This window comes from Rattus rattus, chromosome 8, assembly GCF_011064425.1.
Source record: "Rattus rattus isolate New Zealand chromosome 8, Rrattus_CSIRO_v1, whole genome shotgun sequence".
In the NCBI taxonomy this organism is placed as follows: Eukaryota; Metazoa; Chordata; class Mammalia; order Rodentia; family Muridae; genus Rattus; species Rattus rattus.
The window spans coordinates 58,804,849-58,822,271 of NC_046161.1; the positions used below are offsets into that span (position 1 = coordinate 58,804,849).

General features: G+C 49.8%; 1 protein-coding gene across 1 annotated transcript in view; it reads left to right on the forward strand.

Annotated features, from left to right (window-relative positions):
* Positions 1-17,423, forward strand: part of Megf11 (multiple EGF like domains 11) — a 321,029-nt gene that overhangs the window by 110,031 nt on the left and 193,575 nt on the right. The window contains exons 2-4 of the mRNA XM_032910034.1: positions 1,648-1,751; positions 6,939-7,040; positions 9,595-9,695. Coding sequence (XP_032765925.1) covers positions 1,654-1,751; positions 6,939-7,040; positions 9,595-9,695 — 301 coding nt within the window. The 5' untranslated portion in view covers positions 1,648-1,653. The remainder of the gene's footprint in view (positions 1-1,647; positions 1,752-6,938; positions 7,041-9,594; positions 9,696-17,423) is intronic.

Below are 17,423 nucleotides of genomic sequence, written 5' to 3' on the forward strand. Positions count from 1 at the left end.
AATCTCCTAGTGGAGAATGAAGTGGTTGGGTAGATGGCCGACAATGGCTGCAGCCCTCGAGCTATGCTGTGTGGATTCCAGGGTACGTGTAGCTGTTGCTGAGTCTCTGCTGCTAAACTTGGGAGAAGAGAGGATGGGACCAGGAGAGTAGCTGCACTTCTTGGGCTTTGCCAATTTAGAGAGGAGTGACAGAGTCACCCTTCTTTCCCAAAATGGATCTGTAGATGCTCTTGATCTCCAGCTAAATTTGCACTTAGCTGGGTGATTTCCAGAATGCATGTGGAAAGTACTGCCTCATTAGCCATTAATTTAGACCCCATGGTTACACAGAATTTGTGGTGATTTGCTTGTTGCTGAGGGAGCTGCTTAAGAAAGACTTTAACAAGGAAATGATGGAAGGGGGGAGTCGAGCAGTTAAGCTTCTAGGAGAAAGGGGCTGCATGGAGGACTGGATTGCGGGCCGTGTGCAAATATGTGCTGTTCTTATTTGTCCTCCAAGGAGGGTAAGTGGCCCTCATCTAAAATCACAGGGCCTGTGGGCTAGATACGCAACCATTTCAAATCTAGGGACAGATTTCCAATGTCAAAATGTTTTCTAGAAACCCTCAGCCCTGCTTAATGGAAAGCGTATTTCTTTTAGTGTCAATGGTTGAAAAGAAAAGCTATTCTGGATTCATTAAAACCTTTAAATAAATCCCAATAGCGCCTCTTCCATGAGTCATGGCGTTGGGTCAGCTCACAAAGGACAGTGGGACCCATGAGGTCCTGCTCCACAGGAAGTGTCCTCACCGCTCTGTGTCCCCATAGTGGAAACATTTAGACTAGAAGCTGTGCTCTAATGCTGTAGTGTAGAGTCATAAGGTCTTGAAGAGTAAGGTCAGTGGCCCCTAGCCACCCCCACGTGGTTTATTCTCCATCCTCCTTAAGAAGCAGTGCGTTGTGGATTTCTCATTTGGGGAGCAAGGTAGTTGGCACTGTGTATCTGTACTAAAACTTGACATACAATGGTATTTCAGGAGCCCTGATAACCTGGGCATGCTGCTTCCTTAAAGCCCCGTGTCTGAATGTCTCAGTCAGTCATCTCAGAGTGGGAGTGGTATTTGGTGACCCCAGGGCACTGATATCCTGTTGGAGGAAAGAGAAACAGGGGCCCAGAGTTCCATTGGCTGGTGCCCAGAGTGCTTCAGAAGGCTGTGTCGGCTCAGTTCCCCGTGGGCTACACAGTTTGGCATAGGAAGAGTAGATGATGTTGGGATGACCCAGCTTTGCCAGAAATGAGGAGGAGGGAGAGGGAAGAGTGTTGGCTCTACAATGGCCAGATCTGGGTTTCTGTATTAAGGAAAGATTTTGGGGTGAGGGGGATGCTCTGAATCCTGTGAAGTGTTAGCTAATGCGTTGCATGTGGGCCTCTTCCTGGAGAGATCTCAGATCCATGACTCAGACTCTTCAGTTACTCAGAGCTGTTGCCATGTTAGTCGACGCTCTAAGTGTGAAGCATCCAGTGTCCGTTGCTGTGTGGCTGCTGTGGGAAACCCAGTCTATTTAGTACCCGTTTCTTCACTTTGAGGGAGGACCAAGTTTTAGCACCAAGAAGATGCTGCAGTCAAAGTCTGAGTAAGGCCCTGTCTTCTCTGTTCTCCCACACAGGGCCTGATGGCGCCGTCCACGGTGGGCCTCCTTCTTGTCTTCCTTCTGCAAGCGGCTCTCGCTCTGAACCCTGAGGACCCCAATGTGTGTAGCCACTGGGAGAGGTAAGGTGGGCAGCTCAGAACTGCCACTCCCTGGAGGGCTCATTTTGGGTGTGGCACTCTAGAGGAGTCTGGAGAGGAAGCAACTGTCTATGGAGGTCCTGATGTATAGCAAGGTGAGGCAGGACAGGGAGCTTGAACTGAAGGACAGGTTAAAACAGTGTGCATTCCTGAGACCCAGAACCACTGGAACATGTTGACCATAGGTGTCAGTGTCCTGATGGGCTGTCTTTCCCCTTCCTCCTTTGCATTGCCACCCTGTACTAGAGAATTTTCTCATTGCTATGACAAGGTATCTAAGAAATACAACTTAAGAAAGGGAGGGTTGTTTCTGCCTACAGCACCAGGGTACAGGGCATCAGAGCAAGGAGAGGACAGTTGCAGGAGTGTGGGGCAGCTGGTCACATGCAGGAAGCAGAGAGAGAAATGGCTGTACTTATCTCCCCTTCTTCTTTCTGTTTCACCAAGACCAGCCAGTGGAATGAAGTTGCCCACCCTCAGGCAGAATCTTCTAACCTCTGTTAACCCAGCCTAGAAATCCTCCACAGGGTTTGCCTTCTAGGTGACTCTAGAGCCGGTCGGGTTGACAGTCAATTTCAACTACCACATGCCCATCTACAGAGGAGGGAGTAGAGGCTTGGGGAGTTCTACCCTGGCTACAGCCTCCATGAGGGCAAGGGTGAGGAGGCACGGATTGAGGTCCTAGATGTCTTGATCTTGGGATGTCTGTCATAGTTTCCAAGGACTGTCAAGAATGGACGAGTGGATGGGTGGCCTGCCACAGGAAGGTTATAGAAGGCCTCGTCTGCTTTTGGTCTGATGAGGGCAGGCGGCCAGCTCCAACAGGGTGGCTGGCCCCAGCAGAGAGCCTGCCTCATACTGACTGCAGCAGCCAGTCCTAGAGTCTAGGCTAGGTCTCTGCAGATGGTCTGACTTTGAAACGCAAGGTTAAAGTATTGATTTTGGTGAGCAGAAAGACAATGACCAGAGACCCAATCAGGAAAAACCGAATTAAACCCTGGAATTGATTGGCTATGCTGACCAGGATGACTCTGCCACTTAGACACTAATAAATCAAATGAATAAAATTAAGATGAAGACCCGATGGGGCAAGTGGATGGTGGAGGAGGAAAAGTAAGATGGGCCCTCGAGGATGGATGGCCAGCCCCTGAGCAGAGAGAAGCATCTCACTGAGGCAATGCACAGGGGTAGCTGAGACACTCGTGGACCAGGAAGAATGGCTGGATGCAGAGGGACAGTGCTTGTTCCACTGTGTTGTCTGGTGACTGGATATCCTGTGCAAAGCTGTGATGACATCAAGGTTAAAGCAAAGAGTATTTCCATGGTACCCTGGGATGTAAAAGACCTGTGAAGACTTCAGGACATCCCAACCTGGGTGTTCTGTTTGCTAGCTGTGCTTGGGGGGGGGGTCTCTGAACTCTGAGCCATGGCCAGCTCCATCTGGATAGCAAGGAAAATAAGCATCCTCACAAGCTGGTGGGAGGAACAGGGTACACGTTTCACAAATGTGCCTTGTAATCATTGTCTTCATATTGGCAACTCCGGGCTCGGGGGTTATTATCAACTCGGGTGCACACTAAACTCATTAGGGGTGTGCGAATGCAGGTTTTGCAGCTCAGCCCAGAAGCTCAGAATCAGTCTTACATCTTTTAAATATTCCCTTTTCCTCCTGGTTGGTGAATCCAAGCCTCTGTTTCCCAGTGTTCGGGGAGCCTCACTGATAGTTAGAACTCCTCATTAGTCCCTGATTTGGGGCCTCCTCCTTCAGATAAACCTGTCCATCATCCACCCAGGAAAGACTGATGCAGCAGCCAGGTTCTAGGGTTCCCACGGCGTCCCTGGCCATCTGCGTCTTCTTCCAAGGCTCCAGCCTGGGTTGTTCTCTGTTACAGAGAGCCATTCCTTATGAAAGGACCCACAGAGAATCTATGCAAACTCTACTGGTCTCACCTGCTCGACGTGAACAAGGTTGGAATGGGAAACTCTTGAGGACGCGCTGACTCTTTGGTGGCTGTGGCTTTCAGCTCAGGTCACAGCCTGCATGAGAAAGCAGGGAGCCACCGAGCAGCGAGGCCCAGGTCTTGTCCCTCTCCCCTGGGAAGGAGGCATCTGTGACTCCTGTGTCCAACAGCGTGCTTCCTTCTGGGGACTTCCAACCAAGCTCCCCTGATACCATGTTTAGATGTGTCTAGCCTGAGCCATTCCAAAAAACGCACCCTGGTCCTCAGAGAGCTCTTGGGGATACTTTCCTAGCTGGACAGCACCTCTGGAGGCTCCTAGTTAATTATATCCCCTACCACAAAAACCAGGGTAGAGCCCCTGCCCCCCCCCCCCCGTAAAGCCTGGAGCTACGGGATAGATTAGCACTCATTAGCATGTCGGCAAGTGAGCAGTATTGGACCACCCAGCTGTGAAAGCAGGGCACGCACTTCAGGTTGGAGACTGCATTGGTACAAGGCCCTCTAGCTGGACTCACGCAGCCCAAAGATCCTCCAGAGCTAAGTCCAACCCCATGACATCAATAGCCCCTACCTTTGGGGCTGGTTCCTTTGTCTCAGTCAGTGTTGGAATAGGAAGCTGAGATCACAAGTGCTCAACAAAGGTGGGACATTTATTCTGTAGCAGGACTTGTCCCCTGCCCCCAACATAGTAAGGAGGAAGAATCGGTCCATGCCTAGCACAGGGGGAAAGCCATTCGGTGTCATACTGATGAAGGTTAGCATGTATTAAGCACTTACTATGTACTGGGTAAGCATTTTAAGTGCTTTTTTTCCCTTTCACCCCGAGAGGTATACACTACAGTCATTGTCTGTTAATTCTCATGGTAATCTTCATATATATCTCCTTCATATATGCCTCAGATTTTCAAATGAGGACACAGAGGCTTATGGGAGTCCAATGGCATGTTTAAGACACAGTAGTGAGTGAATGATAGGCTCCACACAGGCCTCCAGGCCCAGGCTCTGACTCAGTTGTCCAAGAGATGGCCTTGGGAAATGTATCATGGTGCTGTGGAATTCAACTGAAGTCCTTCGGGAAGCAGGAGTGAGTGCTGACCTTCCTGTTTCCTAAGGCATGGTGATGAACAGGGCGTTTGGGCCATGCCTGCACGTACTTACATGTCCGAGGCACATCTCCCAGGTACCCACATTCAGAGTCGTCTTTGTCATCCTCAGTGTCAGACAGAACTCCAGCTTGCCTGGGTCTCTGAGCACTGCCAACCATTCCTGTCCTCCTTGCAGGACTCCAGACCTCTTGCCTTGCAGGCATCAGGGAGCAGACTGTGGCCCCACAGCACCCAGCTCCCTTGCAAATGAACCAACAGTTTCCTCAGGCAAAGCAGATGGGCTTTTACAGCCGGGCCGGCCATCTGGCCCAGGTCAGTGAGCCTTCTGGGGAAAACATGGAACACCAGTCTACGTGACAATTAATTCCTGACATGGTCTCCAGCCTGCCCAGGAGGTGTGTGCCATGCATTAGCAGGCAGGCAGCAGTAGTACCGTTTCGTGTCACCTAGCCAGGGTGACAAAGCAAAAGCCTGCTTTGGTGAAGCCCAGAACAGCTTTCCTGTGGCTTTCACCTGCTGGTCTAGGTTATAGCTAATAGGCAGGGTGACAATGGCCGTTTCCAGCGGGAGGTCTGGAGACACATCCTCTGTGAAGCCCCAGCTCTGCTAGAGACAATGGACCAGAAGGTCACTAGAAGGACTAGGGAAGTTAGGCTGTGTGATGTTCTCTCCTTATCTGCAAAGTGAGATTAATTCTTCTATCTGCTTTATAAGATTGTCTGGGAACAGTCAGCAGGTCCAGTGTTGGCCTAGAAAGCATGAGGGCCGGTTTGATCTCCCAGAACCCATATTAAACAAATGAACAAACAAACAAACAAACAAACAAAGACACATGTTTGTAATCCCAGAGATTCACTGTGGCTACCTAAGTTTCTTTGGCAAGTTCCCAGCCAATAGGAATCCCTGTCTCATAAAGCAAGGTGGCAGTCATCTGAGGGATGACAGTCAAGGTTGTTCTCAGGCCTCCACATGCATGTACCTGTGTACACACATGTACCCCTGTACACAAACACACGCAGAGGAATGGGACTCAAAGGGATGAAAGGGTTTGACAATGGGGCCTCAGTAGTAGCAGCAGCTGTTGACATCAGCGAGCTGCCTCTCCCAGCCTCAGTTTCTTCATGTATGTAAAAGGGCAACTTATTCAGAATGTCTTTAAAGACCATCTCTCATTCACACTAAAGACCATAATGGCCAGGTGAGGTTGCACACATACCAGCACTTGAGAGGCAGAGGCAGGTGGACCTCTGTGAGTTCAAGGCTAACCTGAGTTCTAGGCTAGCCGGGGCTACACAGAGAAACCCTGTCTCGAAAAACAAAACGAAACAAAACATCATAAGGATCTGAATAAATATATCATTGTCATTTTAGAGACAGGGTCTTATATATTGCCTAGTGTGCCTTGAGCTCCTGGGCTTAATAAATCCTCTATCCTCCATATTTAAGGCTGTATGGCATGTACCAATATACTGTGATGATATAAAATATTTGATTTGTTGAATCCACTTTCTAGAATCACACAGAACACACCAAACCTCCCTCTACTTATTATCTGATAAGTAAAGTAGAGTTTGAGAAAATTACCTGGGTCAGCTGTTGGTAAGGATAACAGTCTAGCTTCTTTTTCTATTATAGTAATAAAATATCCAGACAGAAGCTCACAATCACATGGTGGGGAAGTCACAGCCGGAGCTGATCACATCCCATCTACAGCCAGGAAGCAGAAGGCCTTTACTGCATGCTCAGCTCACTCTCTCCATTTCATATGGTTCAGGATCTCAGCCTAGGGAATTGCTCCACCCACAGTGGTCAGGACTTCTCTCTTAATTAACTTGATCAATAACCGTGTGTCCTATATGAATGCTCGGCGGCACATCCTCTAGCTAATTTCCAGATTCTGCCAGGTTGACAGTTGACTCTAACCAGCACAGATGTGGCCTATATAGCTGAGTTCTAGGGCAGGAGTCTGGGATCTGGGAAGAGAGGTCAGGCTGGATCCTGGTCTTGAGACTGTGGGCCGGGCAAATCTGAGAAGGGAGTTGTGTCCTGGTATGGGCTTGGCCTTTGCTGACCATGGCTTCCATCTTTCCTCTGGTCCTCAGCTACGCCGTGACCGTGCAGGAGTCTTATGCACACCCCTTTGATCAGATCTACTACACACGATGTGCAGACATCCTCAACTGGTTCAAGTGTACCCGGCACCGGTAAGCGCTCCTCAGAGGACTGAGTGGAGGATGAGTGCCTGACTCTCTAGCTTGTTATTGAGAGACCCATGGAGCAGGTGTTGTATGCACTGTCTATACTGCAAGCCTGGGATCTCGAAGGCCGGTGGTGTGAGACACTGTTAGCTGCTTTCTTCTGGTTGGAAGTGGTGGGCTTTATGACCTATGGGCTTGAAACCCTTCACAAGCAACATGGAAAGTTGGTGGATGAGCACCCGAAGTTCCTTATCAAGAGGGGAGTATACAACCCTGAGGCATTTCTAGTCACTGTCTAAGTCTCATTGATCTGAGTGGATCGAGTCCCATTTGTGCATGATAGTCACCTACTTATAACAGCACCCTGTACTGGCTGCTCTGTGCTCCCTTCTGTCCTCTCTCAGTTTTGTCAGAGTTGCTGGCCTGTGGCCATAGTCAGAGGCAGAGGCAGCAGTTGGCCCTGGTCTTGCCCTGATCCCTTGTATTCTTGAGTCAGAACTGAGTTTGTTCCAAAGCGTGGCTCCATTGTCTCCGGGGGCTACACAGCCTTCCATTACCCTGGGGCTGGGTGAGTGAGAGGCTGCTTATTAAAATAGGCTGTGTTCCTGGAACGTGAGTAATTTTGTTAAATTATTGAGTCTCTGTGGAGCTTTCCTGATGACCTGGAGTGTCAGGCTGACAGCGGCACCATCCGTCTGTGGGTGTAGTAGCTTAGTCCAGCATCCTCCCCAGAGCAGCCTGGCCCCAGGCCCTACTTGTCCAGCTCCCTACTCTGGGAGCACACAAGGCTAGGGGAGTCAGGAGCAGTGGTGGCCTCTCTCCCGTGAAGACTTGGGAGTCTTCCCGTGTAGCAGGGACTTCCCTTGGCCCAGTGACTTCTGTGTCAACTATGAATCATTTTTTATCTGAGAGCTACACACACACACACACACACACATACACACACACACACTTCCAGGCCAGGGACTGCCTTCCTGTGTGGGGGAAGTAGCTTCTTGTGAGGCTGGCTTACCCATTACAGGCTTTTGACAAAGTAGAATGACCTTAGCTTAACACATTCCCAAATATCACAGATTTCCCATGAGGCCATCATTGTCGTTTGTCATGAGGTGAGAATTTTAAAGATTTGGGAGGGTTGTCCAGGCTGCGGCTGAAGGACTAGGCTCCCAACCCGGCCTGGGATTCTGTGCGAAGCAGGCTGAAGGGACTCCAGCCCTTTCTGTTCTCCACGGAGGAGGAGACAAGGGCAGCCCTGTAGTGTGTAGAGGAACAGAGAGCTCAGCCTTCAAGGTCCCGCGTTTCCTCTGTTTCTAACGGCCATTTTGGACCTGCAGCCATTTTGAACCTGCCGCAGTGCCAGTCATGGGGGCCTTCCTTATCAATGCCCCCCTTTGACTCCTCTCCTAAGGACTCAGTCCTCACACCAGCCCCTCCTGTCTCCCTCTTTCAGAAATGCTCTGAAAGGCCAGAGAGCCACCAGAGAGAACTGGTACCAGGCATTAGGGTGGGGCCTGGTGGCTTTGCAGTTTGAGTGAACCGGTTTGAATCCTGTTTCTGGCAGTCCTGTTCCTGGGATAATGTATTTTTTATTAGCCTATATGAATTGTACAGAATAACAGGTCTTATTATGACATTTTCATATAGGAGTCTAATATACCTCGATCATAGCCCCCCCCTCATTTCCCCTTCTTGTCTGACCCTGACATTTATTAGCTGTGTGACCGAAAGCAAGTCATTAACCTCTCTGAGTATCAATTTCTCATCCATAAAGCAGAGGGTGGTGGGTGGAGGGGAACATAAAATACGAATGGAAGCTCTAAAAGACAAATGAAAGAAATGGGATTAATGGAGCGTGATAGTGGGGCGTGACAGTGGCCCCGACTCAGGAGGCTACTGGGAGAATCTTGCCTATAAATTTCTGGCCCAGACCCAGGTCTCAAAAATTTTGTCACCATAAGGACTAGAACCCAAGTCTTTCTCTGGCTCTCAGAGCCCAATAGGACTCCAGCTTCTTCCTCTGCAGCCTGAGGGCAGGATTACAGTTTGCCGAGGACCAGCACGCCCCCTGCAGGAGGCTTGAGGAACTTCATATGGAAAATGCTATCAGACCCAAGGAGCCCTCTTGCAGCCTTTCCAACTCAGGGGTTAGGCAAACCCCCAGGCTGGCAGTTGACACCAAAACTGTCAGAGCTCCATTCTTACCCAGGTCCCTAGGGTTTCCCAGAGTCCAGGACCTGGTGTTTTTAAGGACCCCAGAGGATGCCTACCCCTGTGACCCTCTACAATGTCACCCCAGCAGCCTTCTCGGCAGCCCTCGTATCTGGAAACGATTGGGAAGTCAGCAGGTTTCTCCAGCACTGCTTGGGTAATACATTCTGCACCACGGCGGCCTACATCCCACCATCAATTTTTCTTTATTGCGTTCTTTCATATTCGAAGCCGCCATGCATTTTAAAGTAATTATTGAATGGCATCCTCGATAGAGCTTAACACAAATATCATTCTAAACGGGATGGATTGATTTTCAATCCTTTCAAGTGGCTCTCTCCCTCGTGCCTAGGATCAGCTATAAAACGGCGTATAGGCGCGGCCTCCGGACCATGTACCGGCGGAGGTCCCAATGCTGCCCTGGCTACTATGAGAATGGAGACTTCTGCATTCGTAAGTAGGGGCCCTTGTGGGGGAGTGAAGGGAGCCCTTCAGCCCACCCCAGGGCTTTGGAAATCCTTGCATGGTATCAGTGCTTAGAAGGGACTCTGAGCTTGGTGCAAAAAAAAAAAAAAATATGGGGTTTTGGCCTCAAATCAACCCACCTCCCACTGGTACCTCCCACTGGTACCTCCCACAGGTACCACAGGTACCAGTAGGGGAGAAGCAGATCCTTCTGAAATGGACCCCATGAAGGAGAGAAGGAATCCCAAGTGCCTGGTGCATGCTGAGCTGTTTGGATGCATGAAAGAACTTTGCTGGAGAGAGGGAGATGATGGATGGGAGGGTAGAAGGGTTGACGGAAGGAAGCAGAAGACAGAGGAAGGAAGGCAGGGAGATTGCATGGCTGGATGGGTAAACCACAGCTCCTATGAGGGGATGGCCTGAGTAGGTTGGAGCATGAGGAGTGGTTCCAGGAGATACAGGGACCCCTGGAGAGAGTCGTGAAAGATGACCGTCGCTTTTCCCTTGTTTGATTATAGCTGCTCAGAGAATGGGAGGAATAGTGTTAGCAGGAAAACAAGAGTTGAGTTGCTAATGGTCCTAGGTACCCAGCTAGGGGACACCCAGATGTGAGGACTCTGGCCCAGCTTACTGGCCATGTGGCTCTAGGCCAGCTTCTTCATTTTCCTGCGATGATGACCATGGGGGTCTCTTAGAGTCACATCTGACCAGTGGGATGGGACATGAAGGACTCTCCAGGAAGATATTTGGATATTTTCTCAACTGGAGGGGGTCATGAGAGCTGGGAAGTACCCTTAAAATGGGTTTTAGGGAGCCAAAGTTCTTGTTCTGCATTCAAGAGTGATGACCCTTGTTAGGATTCTTCAACTGGGGCAGGTGAGCCTGCTGGGGTTGGGTATGGTCTGATGGTTCCTCTCTTGGAGTTACTTTGTTACTCGTGATGGAGAAACTCAATTCTAACCACCCTACAGGATGAGGGGAAGATGCCCCACAAGCCAGCTTAGCAGTGATGGTGCTCCAGGAGAAATATAAAGAAAGGGCACACTAACCAGATCCCTGAGGGCCAAGCTGGGGATGAGGCCTTGGCCAGGACCCGAGCTTGGATGGGGGTACAATGGGGTGTGCTAGCAGAGGTGAGGTCAGCATTGAAGACTGCTGCTCTGCTCACACAGAGGAGAGCCAGCCAGACATGACAAAGACTCAGCAAGCCTGCGATACGTCAGCGGTGCTGTGGAACAAGCCCGGTTTGAGACTTGTTCCATCATGTCCGGCTTCTTCCTTTATTGTCACAGAGTCCAGCATCCAAGATGTGCCGGGCACTATTCTGACTGTGTCCCATTCATTGTCAAACAGCAGCTCTGCGAGATAGGTCCCATTGTTCCTTTCATTTCACAGATAGGGAAACTGAGTCACAGAGGATGTAAGCAATTTGGTCAAGATCACATGGCCTTGAGTCCAGGCTGTCTGGCTCCCAGGGCTGTGTAGTTAAGGAGCTTAGACAGACCTATTCTTGCTCATCAATCCGTGTGAGATTTTACTTTTTACCTCAGTTTGCAAACCTATAAAATAGGGCCAGCATGAGCTGCATCCTTAGACACAGGGCCTTTGCAGATGTCGGTTCCCTTCTCTGTGGCTTTGGTTCTTCCTGTTTTGTTTTCCTAGTCCTGACTTTGACTTTAATCACCCAAGGGGGCCTGTAAACATTTCCCTGGGAATGTACACTGTGCATGTTAGTCAGGGTTCTCTGGAGGAACAGAGCCAATAGAATAAATGTGTATTAAGAGAGGACTTATTAGATTGGGTTGCATAATATCGTCCCAGAAGTCTGACAATGGCCATCTCATACCAGAGAAGTTGAGAACCCAGTAGTTGCTGAGTCCAGGGGGCTAGCATCTCAGCAGTCTCAACCCAGTGCTGAAGGCCTAGGGATTCCTAAAGAGATGCCGCTCTCTAGTCCCTCTTAGAAGCCCAAAGAAGCCGGTTCCATCAGCACAGGAATCAGCAGTGGCTGGAGCAGGGGACGTGAACTCACCAGCAAGAGTGAGGGCCAAGCCAAGCAACAAAGCAAAGCTCTGTCTCTGTCTCTGTCTGTCTGTCTCTCTGCCCCTCCCATTTGTGTGTGTGTGTGTGTGTGTGTGTGTGTGTGTGTGTGTGTGATGTGTGTCCAGATTTCCTCCTTCTGTAAGAGCCTATGTCACATTTGATTAGGCCCTCCCTAAATGACCTCTATAAGACCCTGTCTTCTAATAAGGCCATGTCTGAGGAACTGAGGACCAAGACAGGAATGTTGTAGGGACACCATGAAGCCAATAGCACAGCCAGCAGCCTCTTTCTGCTCGTGGAGATGGGAAGAGTTGGGGGGCAGCCATCTCTACACAGGCTCTGTCACTGTCTAAGAGGGAATGCAGACTCCGGGCAGGGAGAACTTGTGAGGGGGAGACCTGGCAGTGGTCCGGTGAGGACTGTATCCAGCCCTGATGTGTGCTCTGGGCAGGGAAGGGAAAGCCACTGTGATCCTCAGTTAACCTTCTTAGAGCCTTGATTCTCACAGGCAGAAGGATAGTGTCCAGGAGACAAGGCTTTGGTGACTTCTGCCACTTACTTGCTGTGCAGTCTTGGGCAAGCCCCTAGCCCTGTCCGAGCCTTCCTGTGGGTGGAAAGGTGAAGAGACAACATGGTGACTGAGTGTTCAGGAGAGCAGAATACGGGTCTGAGAGGAGCGGAGTCTCTCCTTTGTCCCCTTTCCCCCACCCAGAGCTGCCACTCTTGTCTGGAGCTTCTCGCCAGAGCTTCTCACCTCCGCTTTCCTGGGTCACACCCTGTCCTTCCCGTGGTCTGCACACGCGGCTGAGTGCCCCTTTGGTTGCCAGGTATCAAAGATTCTCCAAAGATCACAGGGCACAAGCGTCTTTCTTCCTCTACTTGAAACAGTCTTGGTGTCTCTGCCTGCGTGGAACTGCTTTTATGTCTCTGCCAAGCAAGCTGTCACCTGAGACAGTTGTGGTGCTGGGGGCGAGGTGGGGAGCTCTGTTCTTTAAAAACACTGGCTGGGCATCAGACTGGATGCGCGGGGTTATGCTGCAGTAACACAAAGCACTGGAGTCCCAGAGGCTTCAAACAGCAATGTTTGGCTTCTTGTTCGTGTCTTCTGTCTGCCTGGGCTCTGAGGCCAGCTCCTTGCCAACATCAAACCTTGGCTGGTGCCACATTCTCACTGGAATGCTGTGAGATTCCAGGGCACAGAGAAGTGGGCTCTGGTTAATCTAGGAGCCAAGGACATTTACTGAGCACCACCGAAGCTTCCCAGAGTCCTATAGTGTGCCTCAGTTTACCCAACAATCTTGTTGCAGCACCTGTTAACTTAAAACAGCCTCTGCATGCCTCTCTCTGAGGTAAGTGGCTTCAAGTTGGCTCCTCGGCACATCTGGAGGCCTATTTGCCTAGCAGACTGCATACCTGAACACCTGACAAGTTCCCTGGTGCTGCAGCTGCTGCCCCTGGGGACCTCCTGTGGAGAACTGTGGGTGCCATTCTGAGAAGGGGTGAGTTCCCCATGCTCTTGCACCTACACCTTCAGTTTGGGTTGTCTAGAGGCCCAGTAGGTGCCTCCCAGATGCCTCTCTTTAACAATCAGGAGTGGCCCAGTTGGTTACTGTTGGCCCCCAGCCCCTTGTCTTCCATTTCTGACTCAATTTTCTTTCACGGCGGGGAGCTACATCCCCCAAACATCCAGGAGGTGTCTCCTGGCACACCAGGGGCCTTGAGGACCACCGGTCTGTCTCCTGCTCTGTGCTTTGCATGGTAATCCACAAGTCAAAGAACTGAGCAGAAACTCCAGGCAGGCATGTGGCTAACAGCAGGCAGGGCTGTACAGAATCGGGGTAGAGGGCGTGAGGGGCTGTGCTGGCTGAGATGCTAAGGGGAAGCAGCAGGGAGAAGCTTGGGAGACAGGGTGCACGGAGGGTATGTGTGTTGGCGAGACTAATTGCAGTCCAGTGAGCTCGCTGTCCTAGAACTGTGACTTGGGTCTTGTTATTTCATTACTGTGTCGCTAGCCTTCATTTATTCTCAGTGCTAGGGATTGAACCCAGGGCTTGCCAGGTAAGGGCTCTACCACTGAGCAGCACCCGCATTGCAGGTGTGCTGGGCAATCAGCTACCACTTACGTGTAGCACATGTCCTCAAAGCAACTTGCTTGTCATCCGATGTCTCATTCTCCTCCCCAGTTCTTCCCTAAGGATTTTTAATAGTTCTTTCTTGGAGGTCCTAGTTTTTTTTCTTCTGGAAACCTGAGTCTGTCCTGGCTTGGATGGTGGCTTAGCAGTTGTGACACCAAGTTTTAGTCCTTCTAGGGTTTATGGTTCACTGTGTTCTGGATTTAATACTGCAACATTTTGAAATGAAGATATGTCTGTGTTTGGGGCTATTCTTTTAAAATTAATATTTTATTTTGTCATATTCTGTGTGTGTATCTGTCTGTGTGTATGTGTGTGTGTCTGTCTGTGTGTCTGTCTGTGTGTATGTGTGTGTCTGTGTGTATGTGTGTGTGTCTGTGTGTGTCTGTGTGTCTCTTCTGTGTTTATATTTGTGTGTGTGTCTGTGTCTATCTGTGTGAGTCTGTCTTTGTGTGTGTGTGTCTGTCTGTCTCTGTGTGTGTGTGTCTATCTGTGTGTATCTGTGTCTCGTGTGTCTCTGTGTGTGTCTGTCTATCTGTGTGTATGTGTGTCTGTCTGTCTGTCTTTGTGTGTGTGTGTGTGTGTGTGTGTGTGTGTGTGTGTGTGTGTGTGTGTGTGTGCCCGCCCTTGCCAGGAGAGGGCTTCAAATCCTTGAGCTAATCGTTGTGGTCTACCTAACCTGGGTACTGGGACCTGAACTTGTGTCCTCTGGAAAAGCAGCGTGCCCTGAGCCATTTCTTCTTTGCATCTTTTACTTCTCAGAGGCGTGCATCTTCAAGGTAAGATCCATGCCCTTCAGCAGTCTGGAATGTTCCCAGCCATGGCTCCTTAACAGTCCTTCCTCCATTCCCCCTTACAGTCCCAGGGTGTCAGGGCCTCTCACCCCCTCCCCTCCTCTGTCTTCAAATCTTTATGTTTAACCCTTATCTCCAGTGTCTTGTCTTGAACGAGTGCCTCAGATCCATTGTTTAGATCCTACGGCTCAGCTAATTAACCTGTCTGCCGAGGTCTGAATTTCAGTTGCTTACGGTTCATTCCTAGGGGTTTACGGAAGCCGTTTCAGAAATACAAGCTTGTTTTTCTACAGGTCCTTTCTCACGACCAACTCTGTTCCTGTGTTTATGGCTTTAGTTATTCTAAACATATGTCTTTTATGGCTTTTTCTAGATGCTTCTGGCTTGAGCTTTTAGTTCTATTAGTTCAAATCTTTGGAGTAACCATTCTGCTTGTGACACCTGCTGAGTGGCCAAGATAGCAGACTGTCTTCTCTTAGAGGGAGTTACTTTTTAAATATAAAGTGGTGTGTGTGTGTGTGTGTATGTGTGTGTGTGTGTGTGTGTGTGTGTGTAGTGTGTGTGTGTGGTCTATGTTTGCAGACATGTTTGCAGGTATGTGCATAAGCACATGTGTGTAAATATGAGTATGTATGTGGATTGAGATCAGAGGTCAATGTTGGGTTTCTTTTTTCTTTCTTTCTTTTTTTTTAAGTTACTCTCTACGGTATTTTTTGAGACAGAGTCTCTCACTGAGCCTGAAGCTCATCCATTTGGCTAGACTGGCCACGGCCAGTGGGCTCCAGTATGCTTCCTGTCTTTACCTCCCTAGGGGAGGATTGTGGGTGTACTGTGTACCTGACTTTTCCCATGGGTTCTGGAGATCCGAACTCAGGTCCTCATGCTTGTGCAGCAAGTCCTTTACCCACTGAGCCATGGCCTCAGCCCTTAGCTATCGGACCTTCAGCTCCTTCCCTCCTGCAGGTACAGGGGCCCTCTCTGTCACTGCCTTTGCACTTTCCCATAGAAATCTAATTGTCTTCACTGTCCTGAGACCACCCTCTGGTCTGATGGCTTGGGCTGGGATTTCTGTGTGTAGTGAAGGTATGCGTTGCTGGGTTTTCTTTCCTTTTTTCTTTTTCTCCTCTGTTTAATTGGTGTGAAATTCACGTGACAGGAAATGCATTGTTTCAAAGCACACAGTTTGGGGGCATTTGCACAGTGTGGTGCAGGTATCATTGCTGGCTGGTCTCAGCACATTGCTAACCTCCACCCCCCAACCCCAAGAGGCTGTACTCCCAGAAGCACTCACTCCCAGCCCCTCCCCTGGCTTCTTTGCATAGGAGACTCCACCCCCTTCAGGCCCAGGACAGATCGCCTTGTTTTACCCCCAGGTTGGTAGGCAGCTTATCCAAGTTCCCCTGAGTGGAGCTGGAAGCTCCTGAGGCCAACTCTGCCTCTCGTGGGCATAAACCCTTGGCTCCTGACATGGGCTGGAGACTAGGAGATGGGTTGATGGCTGGGTCTGAGGTTCCCTGTGCTGACTTGGCACCAGCTCTTGACCTTACCTTTTTCCTGTAAAGTCTCCTTGCTCTCACACTTGGAATTTCCCTTTCTCTCAGAGCTCAGCTGTATTTCAATAAACATTTTACTGTATTTGGGGAGAGACTTCAGTATTTGGGTCAGAGGACATTTGTAGCGTGATGAGCCTCCATCAACCCTTGCCCCTCTGCCACTTGGGGCTGCATCTGTTTTACCATGAGTGGTGAAGTAGAGGCCTTGTGCAGGCCATGCGGCATTCAGTACTTGCGTGGATCAGCCACTGACTTCCAGCAGTAATAATGACCATAGTGGTGTGAGGTCGTGGTTTGCTCTCTATGCTTACACACGGTCTAGTCTGTGCTTGCTCAGCCAAACTGCAGAAGCAAGCTGTGTCATCGCCCTACGGAAGACAAACTGGAGGTTCGCAGAGGCCATTGGCATGGGCAGTGTCCACATAGAAGATCAAGTGGGTGTAGCATTAAATCCTGTATCTTCTGGTTTTGGTGGATTTGCTCTAGTTAGGAAGGATGGATGGCTAGAAGACAGAAGTAGGGTTTAACTGAGAGGGTAGTCAAGGAGGTAGAAAGAAGGCCTGGATTACACTGGGGTGGTCTTTAAAAATGTGCCCAAGTGAGGACTGGGCAGATGACTCAGTGGATAAGAGGGTTTGCTGTGCAAGCGCAAGGACCTGAGTTCAAATCCCCAGAACACACCTAAAAAGCCAGGGACTGTTACACCTGCCTGTACCCCCAGTGCTGGTGAGATGGCAAAGACAAAAGAATTGCTGAGGGTTGCGGCCACCAGCCTAGCTCCAGATTCTGGGAAACAGAATGTATTCAAGGGAATAAGGAACAAGATGGAGAGTCAGAGCCAGACACTTGACAGCTTCTTCTGGCCTCTGGATGTACACACCTGCACACATACAAACCTGCGTACATACATACCACACACATGTATATCATTACTCATGCACAGATAAATACATATAAATACATTTCTAAACATTGCATGGTGGGTCCCAATAGATACCAGGGTAAGGTAGCAGATCTGGGGAGTCTGTGTGTATGTGTATCTGTGTGTGTGTGTGTGTGTGTGTGTGGATGATGTGTGTATGTGTGATGTGTGTGTATGTGTATCTGTGTGTATGTGTATGACATGTGTAAGTGTGATGTGTGTATATGTGTATCTGTGTGTATGTGTATGATGTGTGTATGTGTGATCTGTGT